Source organism: Microcaecilia unicolor, chromosome 9 (genome assembly GCF_901765095.1).
Source record: "Microcaecilia unicolor chromosome 9, aMicUni1.1, whole genome shotgun sequence".
Classification (NCBI taxonomy): Eukaryota; Metazoa; Chordata; class Amphibia; order Gymnophiona; family Siphonopidae; genus Microcaecilia; species Microcaecilia unicolor.
The window spans coordinates 28,883,093-28,909,783 of NC_044039.1; the positions used below are offsets into that span (position 1 = coordinate 28,883,093).

The 26,691-nt window shown below is 43.8% G+C and overlaps 1 protein-coding gene across 1 annotated transcript in view; it reads right to left on the minus strand.

Annotated features, from left to right (window-relative positions):
* STAB2 (stabilin 2) overlaps positions 1-26,691 on the minus strand; it is a 270,647-nt gene that overhangs the window by 182,900 nt on the left and 61,056 nt on the right. Inside the window, exons 10-15 of the mRNA XM_030214413.1 lie at positions 26,511-26,644; positions 22,692-22,774; positions 13,200-13,349; positions 9,531-9,674; positions 5,267-5,329; positions 1,634-1,750 (exon numbers count right to left, since the gene is read on the minus strand). Coding sequence (XP_030070273.1) covers positions 1,634-1,750; positions 5,267-5,329; positions 9,531-9,674; positions 13,200-13,349; positions 22,692-22,774; positions 26,511-26,644 — 691 coding nt within the window. The remainder of the gene's footprint in view (positions 1-1,633; positions 1,751-5,266; positions 5,330-9,530; positions 9,675-13,199; positions 13,350-22,691; positions 22,775-26,510; positions 26,645-26,691) is intronic.

Consider the following 26,691-nt stretch of genomic DNA (forward strand, 5'->3'; position numbering starts at 1 on the left):
AAGCAAATCAAATCAATTAATGTGAACGGGAAGGAAGAGAGGAGGGTAGGTGGAGGCGAGTGGTTACAAGTGGTTACGAGTCAAAAGCAATGTTAAAGAGGTGGGCTTTCAGTCTAGATTTAAAGGTGGCCAAGGATGGGGCAAGACGTAGGGGCTCAGGAAGTTTATTCCAGGCGTAGGGTGCAGCGAGACAGAAGGCGCGAAGTCTGGAGTTGGCAGTAGTGGAGAAGGGAACAGATAAGTAGTAAGTAAAGCTTCCTGTGTCAAGAACTGTGGAATACCATTCAAATGGTAAATACACTACAGACCAGCTGTTCTGGCACTGTCACTTCAAAAATGAAAATACTTTCAGCAGAAGCATAGCCGCTGTGAGGCTGAAGTGCTGATCTGCATAGGTACTGTTTCATTCAAAATCCATTTGGGGGAGTAGTTGTTCCCCTTGCTCTCCCCCCCCCCCCCCCCCCCCACCCCTCCAGCTACTTCTATGACTTTCAGGCAATTTGCCAAAACACGGAGCCGTGTCAGGTCTCTGATTGTTTCCTCTGCTCAGAGTTCTACTATATATTTTTCTCCTCATCCTGTGGCCCACTGCACGCTTTCTGTGCGCATTCAGGATGCAAACTCTTAGAAATTTCCTTGAGAAATGCACATACCAAAAGGGGCAGAGATTTGCAGCAGGATGTGATTGTCCATGAAGGCATGAGGAAGATAAATCAAACAGGAAGAAAAACACACAATCTTTATTCAGTTAAAAACTCCCAGGTTATCAAACATCTGTGCCCAACATAGCAGTGGTGTAGCCAAGGGTGGGCTTGGGTGGGCCAATGCCCACCCACTTTGGGTTCAGGCCCACCCAGTAGCAGCATACCTATGATGTGGCTGGCAGGGATCCCCAAGCCCCACCAGCCGAAAACTCCCAACAAGTGCCCCTCCTGCATACCTTGTAAGTAGCAGATCTTTGCCTGCAGTGAGCAGTGACATACATACTGCTTGCACCGGCCCCACAGCCTTCCCTCTGATGTATTTCTGCCTAGGCGGAAACAGGAAGTTACATCAGAGGGAAGGCTGTGGGGCCAACATGAGCAGTGTGTATTAGTTGCTGCTCGCTGGTGGTGAAAATCTGCTATTTAAAAGGTATATGGGAGAGGGGGGGATGTTTGAGAGACCATATGGCATGCAGGCGAGAGAAGGAGAGACCAAATCACGTGTGGGACGGGGCGAGGTTCTTCTGCCCACCCGTCTTGGGCCTAGGCCCACCCAAAATTGGGTGTCTGGCTACGCCCCTGCAACATAGCCATGTTTCACCAGGGACATTGGCTGCATCAGGGGCAGAACAACCAGCTGATATAAAACAGCAGACTTCACCTTGTCTGGTCCAGCAAACAAACAACAGTGCTCATGTACCTGGAGGCCCCATAACTTTGCATGGTCCTGAAGCTCATTCTTTGTAAAATACTCGGGAAATCTCCTTCGTATTCATCCCATTTCCTACTTAGATACCCTAAGAGTTCAAGATGGGTGAAGAAACTTTGCTTTTTAGGAGAAAACTGAAAACTTGACGGCTTATATCATGGTCACATTCATGCCTTGGTTTAACAGTCATTCTAGCCATGCAGTCAAGAACCTTTAATACCTGGTTAGAAAGTAGATAATCCAGCACACCATCTTTCATGGCATCTATAGCTTCATTGTTTGGCACAAAAATGCTATAGGGTCCATCCTTGTTCAAGTCTTGTCCTAGGGTAGTTTTCTATTGAGAGAGATGAATGAATGGGTATCTCAGCTTAAAAGTACAGACATAATAGCTTAGAAGGTCATTTTAAAAGGTATGTGCAGCGTTTACAGATATACGTAAATGCCCTACTTGTGTAAACAATGATTTTAAAAAGCTGCTGCTTACACATCTAGATCTACAGGAGGTACGTTGTAGATGTAGTTTGAGCAGGACTGAAATATATGTGCATTTCTTATTTCAATAGGTTATCAATAGAAATCAAACAAAATAAAACATGGAAAAGAAAATAAGATGATACCTTTTTTATTGGACATACAGTAACTTAATACATTTCTTGATTAGCTTTCGAAGGTTGCCCTTCTTCCTCAGATCGGAAATAAGCAAATGTGGTAGCAGATAGTATATATAAGTGAAACATCCAAGCATTACTTTGACAGTCTGACAGGGTAGGGGTGGGGGTGGGTAGGAGGTATGCATGGGGACATCAAAGCATAGCATTGATATTCTAACAGGATGGGTGTGGGTAGGTGAGAGGATGGTGATAAACAGAGAAATACAATTTTATGGTTTATAATGGGCTAGAAAACCCAGATCTTTGTTAAGTCCTGTCTGTTGGGTGTCAACATATTCAATCATTCTGACTTCAAAGGTCTTACGTTCCTGTATTGTTTTAAAGTTACCTTTCAGGATTCTAACTATGAAATCACTGGTGCAGTGTCCTGTTCTTGTAAAATGCTGGCCCAGGACATTGCACCAGTGATTTCATAGTTAGAATCCTGAAAGGTAACATGTATTAAGTTATGTCCAATAAAAAAGGTATCATCTTATTTTCCATGTTTTATTTTGTTTGATTTCTATTGATAACCTTAAGAGTGGACTAACACGGCTACCATACCTCTCTACTTATTTCAATAGCAATTCACATATACTTGAAAAAAACTAGATGCTGGTATTGATATCAGCTTCAAGAAAGATGCAAGTGTCAACCTGGAAAATCTAAAAAATTGAGTGGGTTAGCTCAGCTTCTTAAATGACTGTTCCATGATGTCTAGTTTCGTAAATTCCTGGCACTTGCATGCGTGGGTTGTAGAATCATCACTGGCGGTCACCCATTTCAAAATCCTGAGTGATGCCACTATTTTTTTAACATGTTCTTTTGAAAAATGGCTTTTATTGATTTATTTATTTTAACACGTTTATACCCCACATTTTCCCACTAGTTGTAGGCTCAATGTGGCTTACACAAAACCGTAGGGCAGGTTACAATTCAGAAAATACAATTAGACAATGTAATGGTAAGATAATAATCATAAAGGTATAATAAAAAGAGCAAAGATAATAAGAGAAAAAAAAGATAATAAGGTCCATGAATTTTGCAATAACAAAGAAGAAGTAAGTTAGGTTGGGTCTGGAGGGTAAGCCTTCTTGAACAGGGTAGTTTCCAGTAGTTTTCTGAAATTTAAATGGTTCTGAGTTAATTTTAAGATTTTGGATAATGCATTCCATAGCCGTGTGCCTATGAAGGAGAAGCTGGATGCGTAGGTAGATTTGTATTTAAGGCCATTGCAAACTGGAGAATGTAAATTTAATGTGCATGCTGTAAACTAACATGTATTCCCCCAGTCCTTTTACATACAGTATTTTCCAAAGGACTCCACATTTAGGAAGCTTTTTGTAAAATACTCTACTACTACTACTATTACTTCTACTACTACTAAACATTTCTATAGCACTACTAGATGTACACAGTGCTGTACACATTATATGCAGGTACTTTGTACCTAAAAGGCTCACAATCTAAGGGGTCCTTTTACTAAGGTGCGCTGAAAAGCGGCCTGCGCTAGTGTCGGTGCGCATTTTGGATGCGCGCAGATCCATTTTTCAGAGCACCTGTAACAAACGCCTTTTTGGGGGGGCCGAAAATGGATGTGTGGCAAAATGAAAATTGGCTTGTGTCCGTTTTGGGTCTGAGACCTTACCACCACCCCATTCACTTAGCGGTAAGGTCTCACGCGTTAACCATGTGGTAATGGTCCTCAAACATTGAAATGCCAATTACTGCCCGCGTGCCGGAAAAAAACGTTTCCGGAGCGCATAGTGGACGCCCCTCCCATGGTCATGCCCTCATTCAGATCTACATGGAAAATTTACGCATGGATTCCTGCACCTAAAAATGTGCAGGTAAATTTATAATTGATGGCAATTAGTGCCAATAAATTATTGTTAGCACTTGATATTGATGCTAATTATTTATTTATTTGTTTGTTACATTTGTATCCCACATTTTCCCACCTATTTGCAGGCTCAATGTGGCTTACCGGAGAGGCGTTTGCCAACTCCGGTATGAACAAATACAAAGTGATGTTGTGGTAGCATAAGGTTCATGTGGAACAGACACATTAGGGAATCGTAGAGCGGAAGAGTTATGTTATGTCCATTACGTGCTTTGATTTCGTTGTGTTGCAGAGTTCAGGCATTTAAGTTGGATTGGTAGGGTATGCCTTTTTGAACAGATTAGTTTTTAGTGATTTCTGGAAGTTTAGGTGGTCATATGTTGTTTTCACGGCTTTTTGTAATGCGTTCCACAGTTGTGTGCTTATGTAGAAAAAACTGGATGCATAAGTTGATTTGTATTTGAGTCCTTTGCAGCTTGGGCAGTGGAGATTTAGATATGTTCATGCTGATCCGGATGTGCTTCTGGTTGGTAGGTCTATGAGGTCTGTCATATATCCCGGGGCTTCACCGTAGATGATTTTATGAACCAGGGTGCAGATTTTGAAAGCAATACGTTCTTTGATTGGGAGCCAGTGCAGTTTTTCACGGAGGGGTTTTGCGCTTTCAAATCATGTTTTTCCAAATATAAGCCTGGCTGCCGTGTTTTGGGCGGTCATTTAGGGCTCCTTTTACTAAGTGGCAAGTCTAATGTAGGCTTACTGCTTGCTCTACAGGTAGTACAACCAGGCTACCGCAGCAGCCTGGCGGTACTTCCCACCCCTAGTGTGCCATCATTTCTGGTGCTATAAAAATGTGTTTATTTTTGTACCACCAGAGTGAACCCGGTGGTAATCGGGTAGTGCTGTGTGCGGCCCAGTTACAACCGGGTTAACATGGGAGCCCTTAATGCCAACCATGCAGCAAGTGCTTTACTTGCTACATGGCCATTTCCTGTAGGAAGGCGAGATTTCCTTTTTATCAGCTGTGGTGAAAGGGGGCCTCAGTGCACATGTAAAACACGTGCTGATGCCAGTGCTTGCCCCCTTTTGCCACAGCTTGGTAAAAGGGACCCTCACTAATCAAATTTGTGCACATAAATGTTAGTTCCATATATAGAATTAGGGAGAAAATGTATTATGTTAATCCAATAAAACGGTATAATTTCTTTTTTTGTGTGTGTTATTTCTATTTATTATCTTTAAAATACTCAGGAAATTGTGCATGTCCCTATCTGTTCATCTCATTTCCTACTTAGATATCCTATGCAAATTGGGCCTTTTAACTTGCAAATGTAACAATTCATTTCTAATATCTTACCTGCAATAAGGATTTAAATTTGTTGTACCTTCCATTATCCTCGAGTATTTCCATTATTGTTTTCTAAAAGCCATGGAGAAATTTTAAATTAATAAACAGTTATGTCCATATGGGAATTAAGTCATACCATTGTCACATGGGAAATCATAAAATTAAAAGTAACCAGTTCAAATCAATAAACATAGGAAATGGTGGATACTTATAAGTCTGGTATCATTGCCAGATTGTGTGACATTCATCTATTAATAGTCCATTCCTGTTGCTAAACAATGTAGAGAATGCCCGATATGTTTTGGCAAAATCACCTGCTTCAGGAGCCTTGAAGGTTATGAATGCAACCAACATCAGGACAAGATACAAAATATAAAGGGACCCACCAGACCCAATCAAAATACATAAATCTGAAATAGGTGATTTCGCTGAAATATAGTTCTTCACTATAGCTGTGTCATTATGGCAAACTGTACTCTATTTGTAACCCTCATATTAAAGGTCTAGTTTTGTCTTGTTTCCATGTAAAAATATAGAAATATTAGTTTATTATCTGGATGGGAACAAGGAGGTTTGATTAACAGGAGACGGTGTGACATCATAAGGCTGAAGCCACTCCACCCAATGGTTTTCATTCTCCCCAATGCAGCTGATGCCATCTTGGTACACCCAAAACAATGTAATTGATGGGATGATAAGCTCCGCCGACTGGCTTCAGGCCACACAACAGGCCAAACACGCTCCTGCCGTCTCCTGTTAATCAAACCTCCTTGGATGGGAACATCTGGAACATAAAAACATAACAGTAGCCATACTGGGTCAGATCAATGGTCTATCTAGCCCAGTATCCTGTCTCCAACAGTACAAGTACCTGGCAGAAACTCAAATTGTGTCAACATGCCATGATTTGGGTTTCTAGAAGAAGTAAGAAAGCAGTGGGGAAATCTGAACGGAGCTATTTTAAGGGCAACAAACCTTTCTGTAACGAAAGTAAATAAAGTAAGAGGAAAAGAAGGCTGCTTTGTTTCTCAAAAGCTGAAAAGATAAGGAAAAAGAGGTTAGCAGAAAGAGGAAGACAGGTAACAATATCTGTGTAAGCCCCCTTGTTGTATAGGTGAGCTAGGTGGCTGCCTACTCACTGTCCAGGATGGTGAGAGATATGGCACATAAATAATTTATTTGGTGAGACCAGGGCTGGGCCCAGCCTTAAGGCTGGAGGGCCAGGCAAGCAAGGCCTCAGATTTCTACTCACAGAAAAATCCAGACCACACCAAGAAGTAACTTAAAAGAAATTGAAACTTTACTGCACTCTCAATTGATGTAGTACAGATGAAAACCCAAAGTTAATTCAAACACCAGCTTATATACATTGGATATCCTTCTCTCTTACTCACACTTCTCATAATTCAAGCATACTCAGGGCAGGCTGATGATTTTCAGATAGCTATTAGCACAATTCAGTAAGATGTCACACTTTAACAAGCTGATGGTCACAGACATTAACAGATACCTTTGCTGTTGTAGTCTTGTACAGTAAAAGACTTTACCCTTGTTTTCTTAAATTTTCTTCCACCCTGCCATAGTTGTAGGGTCCCATAGAAGTGGTGTATGGGCTGCCTGGGTGGTCTAGCTGAATGTCCCGATGATTGCCCTTACTCCTTCCTCGAGACTATACGGGGTGAGAAGGGTCTCCACATCTCCTCACTACAGTAAGCCAGCACCGGGCTTCAGATCTGTCATTTGCCCCAGTCTCTGAATCCTTGCTCTTGAAAGTGCCGCTAACATCTAACCGGTTGGGTTTAAATGGGCTGATTCTCTCTCTCTCTCTTGGCCAGTTATAGGCATGGGCAGGAATGGGGCTGTCCCTTGACAGGTATGGTCAGTGGTGGGAAAAGTTCCAAAGACAGATTTTGGTGATAAAATCAGAGTTTAAATCTTCTTCGGGGGAGTACACTACTGCCACTATCAATACCCTTCAGAAGGTCCAACTCCTCACTGCTTCCAGGTTCCCTTCTAGAAACTACCAGAAACGGATCTAATCCTCTGGCAGGATCAGGAGCAAGAAGGTCCGAGTACCTCAGGAAGCACACAGGAAAAAAAACAGCAGGTCAAAAGTGCAGCCAAGAGACCCTGGGTCTACAGATAGCTTGAAACAAAATGCTGGGACAAATTGCCAGGGAGATCCACCAACAACTCACTCCTATTGGCTGACAGGAAGAAAAAGGCTGCCAGCCACTAGCTAGATACAGGGGGAAATATATATTGTATATTTTCTCTTACTGTTCCATCTGGAAAAGCTAAGAGAAGCTGGTAGAGTAGTCAGGAAAGCAAAGATGCAAATGGAAGAAAAAACAGCCAATTCGGTAAAATGGGGAGGACAAGACATATAAGTGCAAAAATGGCATTGTGAGACTCACAGGAGGAGGAGGAGAATGTAGAAACTGATAAGGATAAGGCAGAATTGCTTAACAAATATTTATATTCTGTGTTCATAGCTGAAGGGCTGGGAGTAGGACCGCAGAAGACCAACACAAATAGGAATGAAGGTGTGGTAGACCTTGAACAATTTTCAGAGGATGTGTTCGTGGGAACCTAGCTAAACTAAAGGTGGAGAAAGCGATGGGGCTGGATGGCATATATCTGATGTCCCAAAAGTATATAGGTAATTCTTTTAGCTCTGCTGACTGACATTTTCAATGCTTTTCTTGAGTCAGGAATAATCCCAGAGGACTGGAGAAGGGCAGATGTGGTCCCTCTTCACAACAGCAGAAGTAAGGAGAAGGTTGGGAACTGCAGGTTGTAAGTCTGACTCCTGTGTTAGTAAATTAATGGAAATATTTTTAAGTCAGAGAATAGTGAGGTTTATGGAATCCAATGGATTGCATGGTTTCACTAGTGGCAGGTTTTGTCATACAAATCTGTTTAATTTCTTTGACTGGGTGACCAGAGAGTTGGATTAAGAGAGAGTGCTAGATGTGGTATATTTAGTCTATGCACTCTTCCACATATGCAACTAATAAATAAACTGAGTGCCTTCGGTATGGGCCCTAAAATGACTGACTGGGTTAGAAACTATTTGAGTAAAAGGTGACAGAGGGTAGAGGTAAATGGAGTTCACTCTGAGGAAAGGGATGTCATCAGTGTGGTGCCACAAGGGGCAGTTCTTTTTAACAATATATACAATCCTCATTCCCTTCGACCTTCAAAGTGTCTGATACACACCTACCTCCTTAGACCACAATATAATCTTGTATTTGTTATCAACCGACTTGGCGAACGCCATTACGGTACCATGTAAGCCACATTGAGCCTGCAAATAGGTGGGAAAATGTGGGGTAGAAATGTAACAAATAAATAAATAAATAAAATAAACATGTTTGTAAGAGATATTGCTGAAGGGTTGTCTGGTAAGGTTTTCCTCTTTGCAGATGATACCAAAACCTACAATAGGGTAGATACCCCTGATGGTGTGGACAACATGAAGAAGGACCTAGTGAAGCTTAAAGAATGGTCTGGAATTTGGCAGCTAAGATTTAATGCAGAAAACTACAGGGGCTTGCACTTGGGCTGCAAAACCCGAAGGAGAGGTAGAGTCTGAAGAACTTTTGTGCAAGAAAGAGGAATGGGAATTGGGTGATCATATATGACGTTGCCAAACAGGTAGGTAACAAAAGAGAGGGTAAAACAGTACACAAACACAAACAATCAAAGAAAGAAGCACAATTGGGCCTTCAAGACTGAGACAAACAAGAGTCCTTTTATTCTGAAAGACCCGACACGGGACGTGTTTCAGCGTAATGATGCCTGCCTCAGGGATCCAAAATCACAATACTCTTAAAGGAACAGAAAGAAAAGGAACACTGTAAAAGCAGATTCCTTGCAGTGATAATATCTCCTACAGAAAAACAAATGCTTGCACTCACGCTTTCGTGATGAATGCTGTTGGTTAGAAAAACAGGTAGAAAAGGTGATATGGGGGTCATATAATTTTACTCTTTCTCTTCTGTGAAGCTCATCCACCACATCGCTTTATTGAGCTGTAACTGTAATGGCCTATAAAGACCACGTCAGGCCTAGCAGGCTCTCTATTTAAACTCAGTGTAACCCGTGTTCCGTCTTCACTGGCCTGATCAAGGGAGCAGAGTTCTCCAAACAATCACAGCTGTACCAACTTGGTCCAATACAAAGAGATGATCCACAGCTTGATTGTAAACCATTGTTTTCATAATTTGAATCAAACAGTCTAGAATTCTGTTGAAAGTTGAAATCTTACCTTTGTGTTGCTTTCAAGAGTAGGCTCTACATTGTCTATTGTTTTGTCAACAATGTGTAATAATCCATTGGAAGCAATTATATTCCCTTCCATGATTTTCGATTTCTTCTTACTTCCGTGAATTCTAATTTTAAATAGACCATCCTAGACATCCAAAAAGTAGATGTTAACAGTCATAACTGTATTAGAGAGCCCTACACTGGAAATTTATTTTAAAGCAAAAGCCTAAGCATGAGCTTCCTTTTCTATAAGAAAACCTTTTATAGAAGTTTTACTAAGCGGTGTCAAGCAATTAACACAGGGTAGACAGTAGTGTGAGCCCATGTTATTTTGTCCTGTACTAAAAAGGTGGCCAGCATGATAAAAATCCAGGATTAACTGCCTAACGAGATAAAGGGCAGGATCTGGGTGTGACATGAGTGGGCAGAGGTGTGGCTTGCTGTGGCAGCTACGGCATGAGACATTACAGCACACTAGCTATCATGATTGCCAATAGCCCAGCTGAACTTACTGCCACTGTTCCCTCTAAGCTAAGCAGGAGTCCTGTACTTACAATCCTGCCAGTGGGGGGAGCTGTTTCACTATCACATTTTCAATAGTGATGGACAGGCAAGCTGTGTAGGACTTTAGAAAACCTGCCTGTCCCTAGTGATTTTACCAAAAAACTGAGGAAACGGGTAGGAACACAACACACACCATGCACAAAAGGAAGTTCCTCCACAAAGTCCCAGACGTGCAGGAGTCTGAGCATGGATTATAACTATGACGTGTTCAACACCACTATGGCTTAAAAAGGCGCTTTCAAGATTCATTTAATTTTTGTATTTCTGGATGTGATATTTGAGCTCCATTGGATTCAGAGCAATTTTGGAAAGTACTTTTGTTGAATTTTGAAAAAGAATAAATATCTGTTTGGAGTACTTCTACATGTCTGGGACTTTGTGGAGGAATTTCCTTTTGTCCCTAGTGATTGAAAACACAATATTGAAGCACCCCCTCCCCCCTGGCAGCAATGCGGTTGGAGGACTGCTGTTCAGCTTAGATCAGGGCAGCCCCCCTCACTCAGGCCACAACCACTGCCTCCCCACACTCGGGCCGCCACTGCCACCGCCACTCTTGCCTCCTTCCCAGTGGCATAGCTAGGTGGGGTGCCAGGGGAGCGGCTGCTCCCCCAAACGGAGTTCTGCCGGCGCCTATTTTTTCATCCTGTTGCAGTGAAAATGTACGCCGGCAGAAGTCCGCTCTCGCTCCCCCCGCGCAGTCAACTTGCCTCATCGTGGCTCCTTCCCCCTCACCTTCCTACATCTGATCCTCCCTAGGTCTGTCACTCTCCTGCTCCTGTGTGCTGGGATCCTGGTTATTATTGCGTTAACGCAATCACCTGGGTCCTGACACACAGGAGCAGGAGAAAGACAGACTGAGGGAGCAGAATCATCTGCCTGCCTCTGGAAGCTTTGCTGACGCCGGGTCCTTCTTGGAGGTCAGGCCCGGGTAATCTTGTCCCTCCCTGCCCCCTTCTCAGCGGCCCTGTGTAAGTCTGGCACCTAAAGTTAGGCACGGGAATCTGTGCTAAGTGCGATTCTCAGGGCCGCCGAGAAGAGGGGCAGGGGGGACAAAATTCCCCGGGCCTCCAAGTGGGGCCCAGCGCTGCAGTCCCTTCCAGCCGCACCCCTCCGTCCACCACCGGGTCAGGCCCCCCCTGAATTCAAATCATAGCGCCTCACCTCGACCTCGCTCTGTGAAAGAAGCGCAGCAGCGGCAGTCTGCAGATCGCCTCCCTTCGGGCCTTCCCTCCCTGTGTCCTGCCCTCGTCTGACGTAACTTGCGCAAGGGCGGGACACAGGGAGGGAAGGCCTGAAGGGAAGCGATCTGCAGACTGCCGCTGCTGCGCTTCTTTCACACGGAGCAAGGTCGAGGTGAGGTGAGGCACTATGATTTGAATTCAGGGGGGTCCGGCCCGGTGGTGGACAGAGGGGGGCGGCAACGATGACCTCGGGGGGGGGGGGGGGGCAGGGGCGGGGCCCCCGGGCCCGGCCCAGTCTCTCGGTGGCCCTGGCAATTCTATAAAGGGTGTGCACCCTTTACAGAACTGTGCTTAGCGCCAATTTATTTCCAGTGCTGAATTTTCAACGCCATTTACTGAATTCAGCCCTATATGTACACCCACCTGCAAAAGTGCTATCAGGGCACCTTACTGCAATTCTGTAATGGTGCACATAAGTGGCCTAGCACAAAAATGCAAGGGGGTGTGCATGGGGGGGGGGGGGGGGGGTAGAAATTGCGGAAAATAGGTGGGGCTCCCACTCACAAGTATGTTGTAGAAAATACTGTAAGGTAAGTGTATCCCTGCCACATTTACATGACTTACATTATGCCAGATCAATGGCTGCTGTAACTGTGGCTGGTTAAATGTATGGTGTGCTAGCATTGTACAACCGAATCTGGGTGTCTTCGAGGCGCTTAAATAGAAATCACTTTAATACTTAGGGATCAATTCAACTCTAACCTGGTGTTAAATCTTTGTACAGATATTTCCAATTACACCAGAATATCCTGCATATTAATCAATTCATTCACAAAATATATTTTTTCTTTTTTAATTTGCAGTGCTCAGTAGTGCTGTAGTGCCTTTTACCATAAACAGGGAGTAAGACATCAGCTGCCAAACATCACAGCACTTATCCTTCCTTCCTCTCCTTGTTAATTAAATAAATCTTGTGCTGACCCAGGACGATATGTATTGAATTAACAGTTCATAAAAATGTCTTTAAAACTTCTTCACTTATCTTTTTCTGGGTAGATGGCTGGGCTGAGTTTACACCAGGGGCGTATCTGAACTTCAACGGTAGGGGGGGCCAGAGCCGAGGAGAGGGGGCACATTTTAGCCCCCCCCCCGGCGGCACTGACCCCCCCCCCGCTGAAGACGAAGACGACGACGACGCCACCACTCCCCCCCGCCCGACTACTTTAAACCCCCCCTCCTCCCGCCGTCGCGCCTCACCTCCCTTTGCTGGCGGGGGCTGGCCCGCCAGCCGAAGTCTCCGTCCTTCCTTCCGTCACTCTGCCGTCATGCCTCACTTCCCTTTGCTGGCGGGGGACCCCAACCCCCGCCAGCTGAAGTCTCCGTCCTTCCTTCGTTTGGGTTTGGTGGTTTCTGACGTCCTGCACGCTGCACGTTGTACGTGCATGCGTGCAGGACGTCAGAAACCACCAATCTCAAACAAAGGAAGGAAGGAAGGACGGAGACTTCGGCTGGCGGGGGTTGGGGTCCCCCGCCAGCAAAGGGAGGTGAGGTGCAACAGCGGAGTGATGGCAGGAGGAGGGGGGTTGAGAGTGTCATTGGTAAGGGGGTCCAGGGGCAAATCTGCGGGGGCCAGGCCCCTGTGGCCCCATAGCAGATACGCCCCTGGTTTACACCATATTTCCCCGTGGGTTGTGTGTTGTGTTTCCGATGGTGGCTATCTCTAAGGGCGGCCCAAATGTTGAGATGTGGCCAGCTCTGACCGTATTATCGAAACGAAAGATGGCCGCCCATCTTGTTTCGATAATACGGTCGGGTACCCCGCTTTACGGGGCCGTCATTACAGATGGCTGCCCTTATAGATGGGTGGCCCCATTCGATTATGCCCCTCTATATTTCCTGTGAGATTGAACCATGAGGGTTCTTACCTTTTCTTCATTTGTTACTTCTCCAGATTTTCCTGTTAAGGTATAGATTGTATTTGTATTATTGAAACTATCAGTGTTCAGCAGCCCGGCAATAATATGGAGCTTGGCAAAATAAGAAGCATTATTCTCATTATCCAGAATATTTTGCAACTAGAAAGAGAAGCAAAAAATATAAATTACTGAATCTATGCTTAAAGAAGATGTTTGGTTATGAACATATTTAATTATTTAAAAGTTTTAGGGGTCCTTTTACTTAGGCGCACTGAAAAATGGCCTGCAGTAGTGTAGGCGCGGGTTTTGGGCGCACGCAGAATCATTTTTCAGTACACCTGCAAAAAAGGCCTTTTTAAAATTTTTGCCGAAAATGGACGTGTGACAAAATGAAAATTGCCGTGTGTCCATTTTGGGTCTGAGACCTTACCGCCAGCCATAGACCTAGCGGTAAAGAATTTGGGCGGTAATGACCTACACGCGTCATATGCCACTTGGCGTGCGTCTGATACATGTATCCGAAAATAAAGATACATGTATCCGAAAATAAAATATATTTTCAAACGCATGCCAAGAATGAAATTACCGCAAGAGCCACACGGTAGTCGGGCAGTAACTCCATTTTGGCACGCACTGGTGCGCAAAGAGGCTTATGCGGCTTAGTCAAAGGACCCCTTAGATATTACCTTCCTACCTACGATGTCCTTTTACTAAGCTGTGGTAAGCTCTAGCATGCACTGACCTCACTTTAAAAGGGCTTTCCGCATATTTCTTCTTCTTCACATTTAATTAAGGTCACTCCCTCACATTTGTAGTCTAAAGAGGATTTGTGATTTTTTTTCAAATGTAATCTTATGTGGAAATATTCCTGTTTTGCCTGTTCAAGTTATGCTGGTAAATTATTCAGGAAGTTATAAATAAAGGGGAAAAAAAGGGCTTACCAAAGGATGCGCTCAGGCATCCTGTGGTAAGTTCCCAACTGGCATATGCTACTCATGTGCTTAAAATATATTTTCTTGCAGAGGGGGCATGTCTGGGGGCAGAGGGAGCATTTCTGTGCTAATCAGTTAACGCATCCACATTGCCATGCGCTCACTGAGCTCTTACCACCTACAACAAAGTATCGGTAAGTGCTACTGTAGGAATCTTTTTTAATGGCTGTGCGTAATGGCAGCATTAGTGCATGGCAAGTAAAGGGAAAATGGAAAAATGACCATTTTACTGCTGCAGTAAAAAATGGCCTTAATGTGCAGGAAAAATCCATGTAAGGGCGTGGCTAAGGCCCCTTTCTACCACAATAAAAGGACCTCTAAGTCATGAAAAGAAATAAAAACAACAACAAAAAAAAGAAATCAAAACATAAAAACAAGAAAATAAAACAATTATATAAACAATATTTATCACATCTTACTCCCTCCTCCTAAAATATTTTCTCAATGAATGAAACCAGAGCTACCATACCATTATCCTCAATCATCATCAGTATCAGTCTATTCTCAAATTAGCTTGACTCTAGTTCTCATTTCCCTCAGTCACCAATCAGATTCGTAGCAGAAAAAGCCAAGGAGGCAATTCTATAACTTGGTGCCTTGATTTAGGTGCTACAATGGGACGCACTTAGCACCAATTCTATAATGGCACTTAGGCATGCTTAGGTTGTTATAGAATACTAGCATAAACCTACATTAGCACGCCAAAACATAGGCGCGACCCCTTACACCATGTCAATGGCAGGTGGAACTAGTCGTGCCTATGTGAGCCAAGTGACATGCTTAACTGATAGTATTTTATAAGTTATCCCCCTAATTCTATAAAAGTCGCCAAAAATTTACCGCGCAAATTTGGATGAATGCCCAATTTGTGCCCACAATTTAATTGAATAATGAGCTAATTTTCACCAATAATTGGAGTTTTAACAAGCAATTATTGGCACTAATTAGATTTAATTGGCATTTATGCATTTAAATTTAGGTATACAATTCATGCCTAAAATTTACATGTGATCTGAAAAAGGGGGTACAGAAATGGGAGGGTCATGGGCATAATGGAGGCATTCCTAAAATTAATGTGCATTGTCATAGAATAACGGGAATACATGCCTAATGGAGGTGCATACATTTGTACCACGTTTTAGTTGGTACAAATGGCCACGCCTAAAGTTAGGTGCAATTCTCAGGCATAAGCGGCATTCTATAAACCATGCCTAACTTTAAACATGGCTTACAGAATATTGCTTTTTTCTGTACAAATTTTTTTGGCGCCATATAATCTAGTCCTTTGTATGTTACTTGGTGCCACGGCCATGGTCCACCCATGCTCCACCCACTTGTCTACCCACATTGGAATTACGCACTATAGCATTTAAGTGCTATTTGACAGAGTAATGTTTTCCTAGCGCATAAAGCTTAAAGGCATCTTTGATACGTGTAAGTGACTCATAGCTCTAGGCATGAGCCATAGAATTGCCCTGCAAATCTTCTATTTTTTATTAAAGCATAGCATAGTCCAATTCTAGCCTCAAATCTGCTAGCAGAGCATTCCACAGACTCAGAGCTATTAACAAAAAAGCCCTGTTAGATGTTCCCACCTTCATTGCTGACTTCACAGAGGGAACAGCTGCCCTCTTTGATTAGACTGTAAGGGTATATAATTCCATAAGGGGACACATACGTTTAAGCAGTAAACTATGTACCCACTTTGGGGGAATGTTAATCATTTATGCACGGATGTGGCAACTAACTAGTTGAAAAGCTTGTGTCATGACAAGACAGCGTGTACTTTCTAGTTGGCATGCACAGGGGTGCAGTTTGGGTGGAGTGTATGAAGGCACATGTAGGTTATAAAATACTATATTTACGCATGTACATGAGAAATATTGGCATTGATATTTACACCTGCCCTAGGACTGGTGTAAATATCTGCACCTGCCACTTAACGTCAGCATTTGATAAAGAAAATTAGGCACCTTTTTACCCTCTTATCATGGGTGCCCTGTTGAAAAATTAGCCTGTACAGGTCTCCATGGGTGCTATCAATTAATCTTATTTTCAACAGAAACATTAAACCCTTTTCATGCAAAACCTGAAAGACCATTGCCATGAATTTTTAAATTTAAGCTGGATTGTCAAGGGGAGCCAATGTAAAGGCTTTAATAATGGAGAAACTGAAAAAACACCTTGGTACTCCGAAAACTATTCCAGCTGCCATATTTTGGACAGTTTGTAAGTGTGCTATAATTTTCTTACTTCTCCTGAGTATTTAATTTAGGCACCTGTTTTGAGCCATATGTAAGTTTGTAAGTTTACAATGTAGAGAGGTGTGGTAGCCGTGTTAGTCCACTCTTAAAGGTTATCAATAGAAATCAAACAAAATAAAACATGGAAAAGAAAATAAGATGATACCTTTTTTATTGGAAATAACTTAATACATTTCTTGATTAGCTTTCGAAGGTTGCCCTTCTTCCTCAGATCGGAAATAAGCAAATGAGGTAGCAGATAGTATATATGAGAGAAACATCAAAGCATTACTTTGACTGTCTGACAGAGTGGGAGGGTGGGGGTATGCATGGGGACATCAAAGCATTTCATTGATATTCTAACAGAATGGGTGTTGGTAAGTGAGACGATTGAATCTTGTCTTAAGTATCTGGCCTATTTCTCCAATATAGCATCCTTCGTTACATTTCTTACACTGAATGATATATACCACATTGGAAGATGAGCATGTAAAATAGTCCTTTATGTTGAATATTTTTCCTTTGTGAATGACTGTAGGGTCTTGTGAAATGTTTTGGCATAGTTTGCAGCTGGCTGTGTTACACGGGAACGTGCCCTTTTCTTTTTCCGTCTGTGTTGGAAGTTTACTTCTGATCAGCTTGTGTTTTAAATTTGGTGGCTGTCGGAAGGCCAGCACTGGTTGGGATGGGAATATCTCTTTCAGTAATTCATCTTCCTGAAGTAGTGGCTGTAGGTCTCTTATGATTTTCCTCAGTTTCTCCAGCTCTGGGTTGTATGTCACTACAAGGGGAATTCTGTCGTTGGCTTTTTTTTCTTTGTACTGTAGTAGATTTTCCCTGGGTGTTTTGAGGGAGGAGGCAATATTCTTGGAGATTATTTTGGGGTTGTAGCCTTTCTGTTTGAAGGATGCAGTCAGGGTTTCAAGGTGTCTGTCTCTATCCTCTGGGTCCGAGCAGATACGGTGGTATCTTGTGGCTTGGCTGTAAATAATGGATCTTTTTATATGTGAAGGGTGGAAGCTGGTGTTGGAGTTCACCTACCAACACCCATTCTGTTAGAATATCAATGAAATGCTTTGATGTCCCCATGCATACCCCCACCCTCCCACTCTGTCAGACAGTCAAAGTAATGCTTTGATGTTTCTCTCATATATACTATCTGCTACCTCATTTGCTTATTTCCGATCTGAGGAAGAAGGGCAACCTTTGAAAGCTAATCAAGAAATGTATTAAGTTATGTCCAATAAAAAAGGTATCATTTTATTTTCTTTTCCATGTTTTATTTTGTTTGATTTCTATTGATAAGTTTACAATGGAAATTTACTGCTTGGATGCTTTTACCTATTTTGTATTTTCGTGTTCGCTCTCTTATTGTAATTTGTTTTAAATATTTGATGTAAGCCCACAATGAACCCAAACTTGTATGGGATAATGTGGGGTACAAATGCCAAAAATAATAATAAATAAAATTGCTGAAAATAGATGCCTAAAACTCAGGCACTTAAATTTAGACCTGCTATTCAGTTCCTTACCTTTAGCTGCCTGTGGGGCCCTTTCACTAAGCCACGGTAGGCTCTACGCACGTGCAGCAAGCGCCTAAATGAGACTAGCGCCAGGCCAGTGCACCCTCCTGGTGGTAATTTCAGATTTGGCGCGTGCCCATAACGAGTGGATGAATTATTTATTTATTTTCTCCTATGCAAATCGGCACTTGGTTCATGCCAACTGATCATCGGGTCTGTAGCTCGTGAGCCTTTACTGTTAGATCCACGGGTGGCGTTAAGGGCTCAGGCTGGTTTTGGGCATGCGCTGGTTTCATTTTTACTGCAGGCCCTTTTTGCCTGTCCCATTAAAAAAGCCATTTTTTGTAGGTGTGGTAAAACTGGCCTGGAGCGCGCCAAATACACTTGCCTACAGTACCATAGGCCACTTTTTACCACGGCTTAGTAGCTTAGTAAAAGGACCCCTGAGTTAGGTGTCTAGGGCTGGAAGTCAGCACTGAAGGACCCTCTTACTAAGCCGCATTGGCTCCTATGTGCCCAATGCGCATCAATTTTGAATTACCACCCAGCTACTGCGTGGCCCTTGCGGTAATTTCATTTTTGATGTGTGTCCACTACGCACGCCGGGAAATTATTTTTATTTTCTGGCCTGTGGCAGAAACCGTGTGGTAATCATCATTCTATGCGCGCAGATGATTACTGCACAGTTAACGTGTGAGACCTTACCGCTAAGTCAATGGCTGACGGTAAGGTCTCAGACCCCAAATGGATGCGTACCAATTTTTATTTTGCCGAACGTCCATTTTGGGCAAAAATATTAAAAAGGCCTTTCTTTATAGGTGCGCTGAAAAATGGATCTGTGTGCGCCCAAAACACGCACCTAAATTAGCGCAGCCCATTTTTCAGCGCACCTTAGCAAAAGGGCCCCTGAGTACCTCATTTTTCTTTTTGTCCTGATCTCTCCCCTATTTATTTATTTCAGCACTTGATCTACTGCAAGTAATCCCTGAGGCAACTATGTGGTTTACAATTTCTGTTACAGGTACTTCAACTGTTCCTAATGGACTCACAATATACGATATATATTGTACCTGGGGAAATAGAGAACTAAGGGGGTAAGTGACTTGCCCAGGGTTACATGGAGCTGCAGAGGGAATTGAACCTGGTTCCCAAGGATCTCAACCCAGCTAACTGTCAGACCTGGGGTAAATCCTGATGTCTCTAGCACAGTTTATCCCTTCTGGTCCAGCAGGAGAACCCCTTATCACTCAGGCTTTCAAGATATCCACAACTAATATGCATGAACTTGATTTGCATACAATGGAGGCAGTGTATGCAAATCATGCATATTCACTGTGGATATCTTGAAAACCTGACTGGCAAGGGGCACTCTTGGGAAACACTGCTCTAGCATAATAAGGGCAGGGCGGTGAGGGTGGTCCATCTTGGGTGCAGGCAGCAAGGGGGTGCATGGAGCAGGCGCACAGATGTTGGCTCTGCCAGTCCCCTGCCCTAGAACAGGAAATTGATGACAGAGGGGGCAGGGGGACTGGCAGAGCAGGCAGCCCCATGCCAACTCCTCACACCCCATGCATAGATGAGAGGGTGCTCCGTTCTGGGTGGCATCTGAGGTAGGTATGCCACTGCCTGGCACATAAGTTAGGTGCACACCCCCTAAATTCTATAACACTGTGGGCATCTTCAGTGAACACCCCTGACCTGCCCATGCCCCTCTGACAGCCACATGCCCTTTTCAGTTGTGCATAAAAAGATCTGTTCATGCATCTTTATAGGATATCACTTAGCAAGATGCATGCGCAAATCCTAATTGGAGTCAACTGCAATAATTGGTTGTTAGTGCCTAAATTACTTTTAAAATTTGCACCCTAGTCCATAAGATCCTCTACGGAGAAGCTCCAGCTTATATGGATGCCCTTGTCAACTTGCCACCAAGGAATTCACTTCGATCTTCTCGTTCATACTTAAACCTCCACTACCCTGCATGTTCTGGTCTCAAGTATAAAACCACATACGCTTCCACCTTTTCCTACATCAGCACTCATTTGTGGAATGCATTGCCTAAATCTGTAAAAACGGTTCCAGATCTTCTGACTTTCAGGACCTACTTATTTGGGCAAGCTTACCCTAAAGATCCCATCCTGCATCCGTGATCCCTGGACTACAAATCCTATAAAGATCTTGTGAATTTCTAACTTTATCTTACCCCTGTACCTTTACACCACCCATATCACTTTCAGTTTATTGTGCACTACTGTTTGCTTACTAAAATGTTGTAAGCCACATTGAGCCTGCCAGTGGTGGGAGAATGTGGGGTATAAATGGTATAAATAAATAAATAATTAGTACTAGTTATCAGTTCGTTACTCAATTAAAATACACGTGCAACTTGGGCATGCAATTTTGGGAGACATATAGAATCAGGGGAGGGGGCTGTGTGTATAAGTACATGCTTTCTTGTCACCATAGCTACTTATATGTGTGTATGTCAGTGGCGTAGGAAGGGGGGGGGGCGGTGGGGCATTCCGCCCCAGGTGCATGCCGCTGGGGGGGTGTCGTCTCTGCTTGTTCACTGCTCTCTCTGCCCCGGAACAGGTTGCTTCCTGTTCCGGGGCAGAGAGAGCAGGGGAACCAACGGAGCCAACGCAGCTCCCAGCGACTGCACTCGGGGCGGAGCGGTCCTCCCGCCCGCCCCCCTTGGTAAGACTGCGCTCTGGGGGGGGAGGGGTTGCGCACTCCGGGGGGGGGGGGGGGGCGTTCGCGCTCTGCGGGGGGGGGGGGATGCACCGTGTTGCACCCGGGGGGGGGGGGGTGCAGTGGCGAACCGCCCCAGGTGTCAGCTGCCCTCGCTACGCTTCTGGTGTATGCTATGGAGCAATTATATAGAAAAAGCATTTTATGCATGCAAAACAGCATTTCAATGTGGATAAATACCCCCAAGGTGAGCAGTGTGAATATACAGAGGTCAATTTTCAAATGACACTTAGATGTTAGGCACATTTTTTGCTGACCTGTATGCACAAAACTATGCATGTACTCCTGTGCACGTACAGTTTTGTATGCACAGAAAAATGGTCATGAAAGGAGTGTTCTGGGAGTGGGGCCCATTATATGCCTTCTCTTGACTATAGCTGCTGATATTAGACACTTAAAGGTCTAGAGCAGGGGTTCCTAACCAGTGGTAGCCATACCCTCAAGGGTTGCGGGAGGAGGTCAAACAGGGTATAGAGAAGGGTCTTGAAATCTGAGGCTACTTATTGAAACTTTCTAAACAGAATGAAGGCAGTTATTAGTATAATTATTGGCAGTAAAGCCGTGTACTACTGTAACTTTAGCAACAGGATAGCAGTTAGCGCTGTTAACGGCTAACAGTTTGCTACTACATGTAGCTGTCAGTAGTCACTAGTGGACATGTGGTTTAGGAAGGAGGTGCAAGGATTTCATTAATCAGTTAAAGGGGTACAGGAACAACAAAAATAAAAACTAAGTTAAGAACCCCTGGTCTAAGGTATATGGTAAAGGCTGGCCGAATTTCAATTTCAATTTTGGCTTTGGCACCAAAACTGACCTGAAATCTGGATTTGGCCATGTTTCGGTTTCAGCCAAAAATGCTGAAACCAAAACTCCTCCCTCCCAACAAAAATCGTGACCACTCTCTGCTCCCCTCGTGACCAAAAGCTGCCACCCTCCCACCACTTGTAGGCCCTCCCAAGGCCTACTGTAGAAGACCTGGTAGTTCAGTGGCCTAGTTGAGGCAGGAGCGATTTCCAGTCACTCCTGCCCTTGCTGGCTCCAAAATGGCTGCTGTGTCCCCTGTGAGATGCTCCCCCCCCCCAAGACTGACACCCTTCCCCCAAGATGACCCCTCTCAACATCAAGGAAAGAGAGGCTCTGGTATGAAAACACAAACAGCAATGCAAGAGCGGATCAGGAATAGAATATATTTATTAACCACAGTGCTTGGAAATAAAAGAATTGCAGTTCATTTATCTCCAAGTATTGTTCTGCTTCTTATACTCCATTTTTTTGCTGGTCCACTCTTGCATTGCTGCTCCCTCTTGAGATCAGCCTTCCCTGGACATGGCTCCCCTGAGATGGCCCTCTGCATGACCAGGCCCCTCAAGATAGCCTCCCCAGATGGACCCCAAGACCATGAGAGATAGAGGGAGATCCTAAGGGGGGTTAGTCTGGGGCAGGGGTGGTCTTGAGTCAGGCAGTCTGGTTATAGAGTACCAGCGCAAACCCACATTGGCATGCCACAATTTAGGTGTGATCCCTTACGTCAAGAACCCTCCTCAGGACCTCTTTATATCCTTGATGGTCATGGTCTAGTGTGTGGGGGAGGTTTTCTTCTGGGCAGGAGCGATACCCACAAGCTCTAGCTGTAGTCTTTTGGTACTACTACCAGAGGTCAGCCTTGAATGTAAGTGTTTCCAGAGTAATGCTTCCACACCCATTCCCTGCCCATGGTATGCTCCTCCCCCCCCTACATCTAGAAAAAAAAAAAAACCACGTGATTAGTGCATGCTGATAAGCAAGTTACTCCAAAATGCTTTAACACATTTTATAGTCATTTTTTCCCCACGTTATGCATGTTAGCACCTATTAGGGTATAGTAAAATGGCCCCTAAATTAGGCATGTAGATCATTTGAATAGTGGTCTGAAATGGACTAATTGGGTCATAGTGGATGCTATGTTAAACAACTGAAAGAGTCAAACGTTTTAAGAAGAAATTGTCCACTTACATTAATTCCTTTGAAACCGAAGTTGGTTGGAACTAGTACAGTAAATGGCCCCATTGCACGTAGAGGAAAGAAAAATGCAGCACCTTGAAAGGAATGACAAGAAGTTTATTTTGTAACATGGGGTCAAATGTAATCAGCATTTTCCTATTAACATAAAAGGAGAAAAGCCCTTTAGTGCATCTGGCCTGTAGTTTTTATGACAGTGGGAAAAAGTCTCAAGTTAAATGTAATATATAGTCTGTTGGGCTCATTTTCGAAACAGAAGGACGTCCATCTTTCGACATAAATCAGAAGATGGACGTTCCTCTCCTAGGGACCTCCAAATCAGTATAATCGAAACCCAATTTAGGACGTCTCCAACTGCAGTCCGTTGCAAGGACGCCCAAAGTTCAAGGGGGCATGTCAGAGGCGTAGCGAAGGCGGGACTTGGGCATGCTTAACACTTGGACGTCTTTGACCCATAATCGAATAAAACAAGGACGTCCCTGATGAACACTTGGACATTTTCACCCGGACCTGTTTTTCTTATGACAAAGGCACAAAAAGGTGGCCGAATGACCAGATGACCACCGGAGGGAATCGAGGATGACCTCCCGTTACTCCTCCAGTGGTCACTAACCCCCTCCCACCCTAAAAAAACATATTTAAAAATATGTCGTGCCAGCCTCTATGCCAGCCTCATATGTCATACTCAGGTCCATGACAGCGCATGCAGGTCCTGGAGCAGTTTTAGTGAGTACTGCAGTGCAGTTCAGACAGGCGGACCCAGGCCCATACCCCCCTTACCTGTTAAATTTGTGGAGGAAACAGCAAACTCTCCAAAACCCACCACAAACCCACTGTACCCATATATAGGTGCCCCCTTCACCCGTAAGAGCTATGGTAGTGGTGTACAGTTGTGGGTAGTGGGTTTTGGGGGGCTTTTGGGGGGGCTCAGCACACAAGGTAAGGGAGCTATGTTCCTGGGAGCATTTTATGAAGTCCACTACAGTGCCCCCTAGGGTGCACGGTTGGTGTCCTGGCATGTCAGGGGGACCAGTGCACTACAAATGCTGGCTCCTCCCAAGCCCAAATGGCTTACATTTGGATGTTTTTGATATGGACATCTTTGGTTTTGAAAATCGCCAAAAGTCAGAAACGTCCATGTTTAGGGACATCCAAATCTAGGGACGTCCACATTTAAGGATTTGGATGTCTCTGACGGTATTTTCAAAATGAAAGATGGTCGTCCATCTTGTTTCGAAAATACAGGTTTCCCCACCCCTGGATTTCGCCATTTTGCAAGGATAACGAAATCGCAACTTGGCCGTTTCTTTCGAAAATGCCCCTCTATATCACTTAGGGCCTCTTTTACAAAGCCTTCTCACCTGGCAAATGAGTGGAAGCCCACAGGAGTTGAATGGGCTTCCTCTCGTTTGCTGTGCCGGGAATCGCTAGCTTGGTTTAGCAAAAGGGCCTCTAATGCGCTATGTGGTCTTGAAAGCTTTACATTATTCTTACAATGGTCTAATAAAAACCACTATAACCTGCAAAACAATTGTCTCTTAAACCATTTCTGCTGCTAAAACTCTGCAACAGGGCTGTGTGCTCATTTTGAAATGATAGAGAAACACCAATTACATTTGCTGCTTTGTTTTCTGTTATTTTCAAAACAAAATGGCATCCCCCCCTTTGACAGAACAGTGGGCCCCTTTTACTAAGCTGCAGCAAAAGGGGGCCGGTGCTGGCATTGGCGTGTGTTTAGCATGTTCACCGAGGCCCCCTTTTACCTCAGCTGGTAAAAAGGAAGTCTCTCTTTCCTACAGGAAATGGCCGGGCGGCAAGTAAAGAACTTGCCGTGCGGCCCTTTCGAGGGGAGCCCTTATCGCCACCCATTGAAGTTGGGGGAAGAGCTCCCATGTTAACCCGGCGGTAACTGGGCAGCGAGCGGCACTGCCCGATTACCGCCGGGTACACTCCAGTGCTACAAAAAAATTTTTTTTTTGTAGCGCTAGAATGATGGCACATTAGGGGTGGGAAATATTGCCAGTCTGCTGCAGTAGACTGGAGGTACTTCCTGCATAGCAAGTGGTAAGCCCGTGTTGGGCTTACCGCCGCTTAGTAAAAAGAGCCCAGTTTTTTTAAGCCTGTAAAACTGCCTTAATTCCTTAATTTCTTCTTGTGGCCAGCAGGTGGTGCATGTTTTAAGTTAAAACTGTTATAGAAAAGTGAATGCTCCCTCTTTTAGTTTCACTTTTGGGCCCTTTTACTAAGACGAATAGGCATCAAATTAGAGCTACTGCCCGGCTACTGCATGCCCCTGGTGGTAATTCTAATTTCTACGTGCATCTAAAATGTGCAGCAGAAAATAATTTCTATTTTCTACTGCGTAGCGCTAACTGAGTGCTAATCGGCAGTGTACGTGTGCTGATGATTACCACCTAGTTAACACATAAGACCTTACCGCTAAGTCAATGGGTGGCGGTAAGGTCTCAGGCCCAAAATGAATGCTTGCTTATTTTTATTTTGCCGCATGTCCATTTTAAGCAAAAGAAGGCCTTTTTTGCAGATGCGCTGAAAAATGGACCTGCATGTGTCCAATACATGCGTCTACTCCAGCGCAGGCCATTTTTCAGTGCACCTTAGTAAAAAGGCACCTCAGTGAAGAAGTGATCTATAGTAGTGTGAACAGTATACTTTTAAAACTTGTCTGGGTTCTGATTGGCCCAGGAGCTCATGTTCATTTGGATTATACTGGCATTTGCCTCAGTTTCAGCCCGGGAGAAGAGAGAGAGAGAAAACTCTTTGCTGAAGCCCTGTATAAAAAAGTTACTTTGATAACTGGTAAGCAGCTATATGTCCTGATCTCCCCAGGTACTTTCTAGAAAGTAAACAAATGTTTAGTTAGTGTTATAATTGATCCGTATTTCAGTTACCTGTTTGCTGATTGCACAATTTTTGTTCATTGTTCATTTTTTAAGACAATAAACAATTTTCAGTGTATTGCCTCTTTGGACTCAAAGAATCCTGATGGTTATTGTGTTGAGTCTGTGAGTACTTTCTGGGAATTGTGGGACCACTGGGAGAGTGGCTCCAGTAACCTAAAAATCACTGGGGATAATTTGAGAGCAGGAGACTCGCCCAGAGGCGGTTGGGACCCAGTTGGTGGGAGGAGGGTGCTAGTGTACAGCACAGGTGGCAGGTACAGGTGGACTGAGCTGTGCTGAGGATAGACCCTCTAAGTAGCCACAAGGTAACCCCAGGTGGGTAGCTAGGCATTTCGTGATACGTCCTACAATTTAATGTATTTTTTGACATTTTAGCATTCACAAAAGGTTTATGTGGGTACTAGGTGTGGACAATGATTAAAATTTTTAATTTTGATTAATTGCACTTAATCACAGCATGCATTTTGGGCAATAAAAAAATAAAATTTCTCTCACGCATTAATTGTCATCTCTAATAAAAATATATAGGCTGGGCTCTTAAAGACCTTGAAAAACTGGATGTGCAAATGAGAAAATTCCTCCATGCCCACAAGGTTGTTTATAAGAATCAGTGTATTTCAGAATTGAACATTCCCAGAGCTAAAAGGGAATGGGTTTCATAAAAACAGATTATAGCTATTGAGATATTATCATTGTCCTCTAGGCTTACTTAACATCATTATCAGATTCAAATACATGAAAGGTGTTGAAATATGAAAGAAAAACTTCTAGAATCCATTTCTATCAATAAACTTGAACAAGCATTCTGACAAGTAGCCCCCAAGTGCTTGTATTTACTATTCATGAAGAACATTTCCTTGACTGAATCAGAATACTTATCCACCATTCGTACCAAAGAGGGATATAGCAGATGTCAATTTCCCTTTCCATTTTCCACCTGGTTCAGTGTTTAAGTCTTTGATGCGTTCCAGGATATTTCCATAGCAAACCAGCCCATCCCCTACATAGCTTGTTTTGCAGGTACACCTGTGTAAGTGATAAAATCTTATTAACAACAGTTCAGACAAATATCA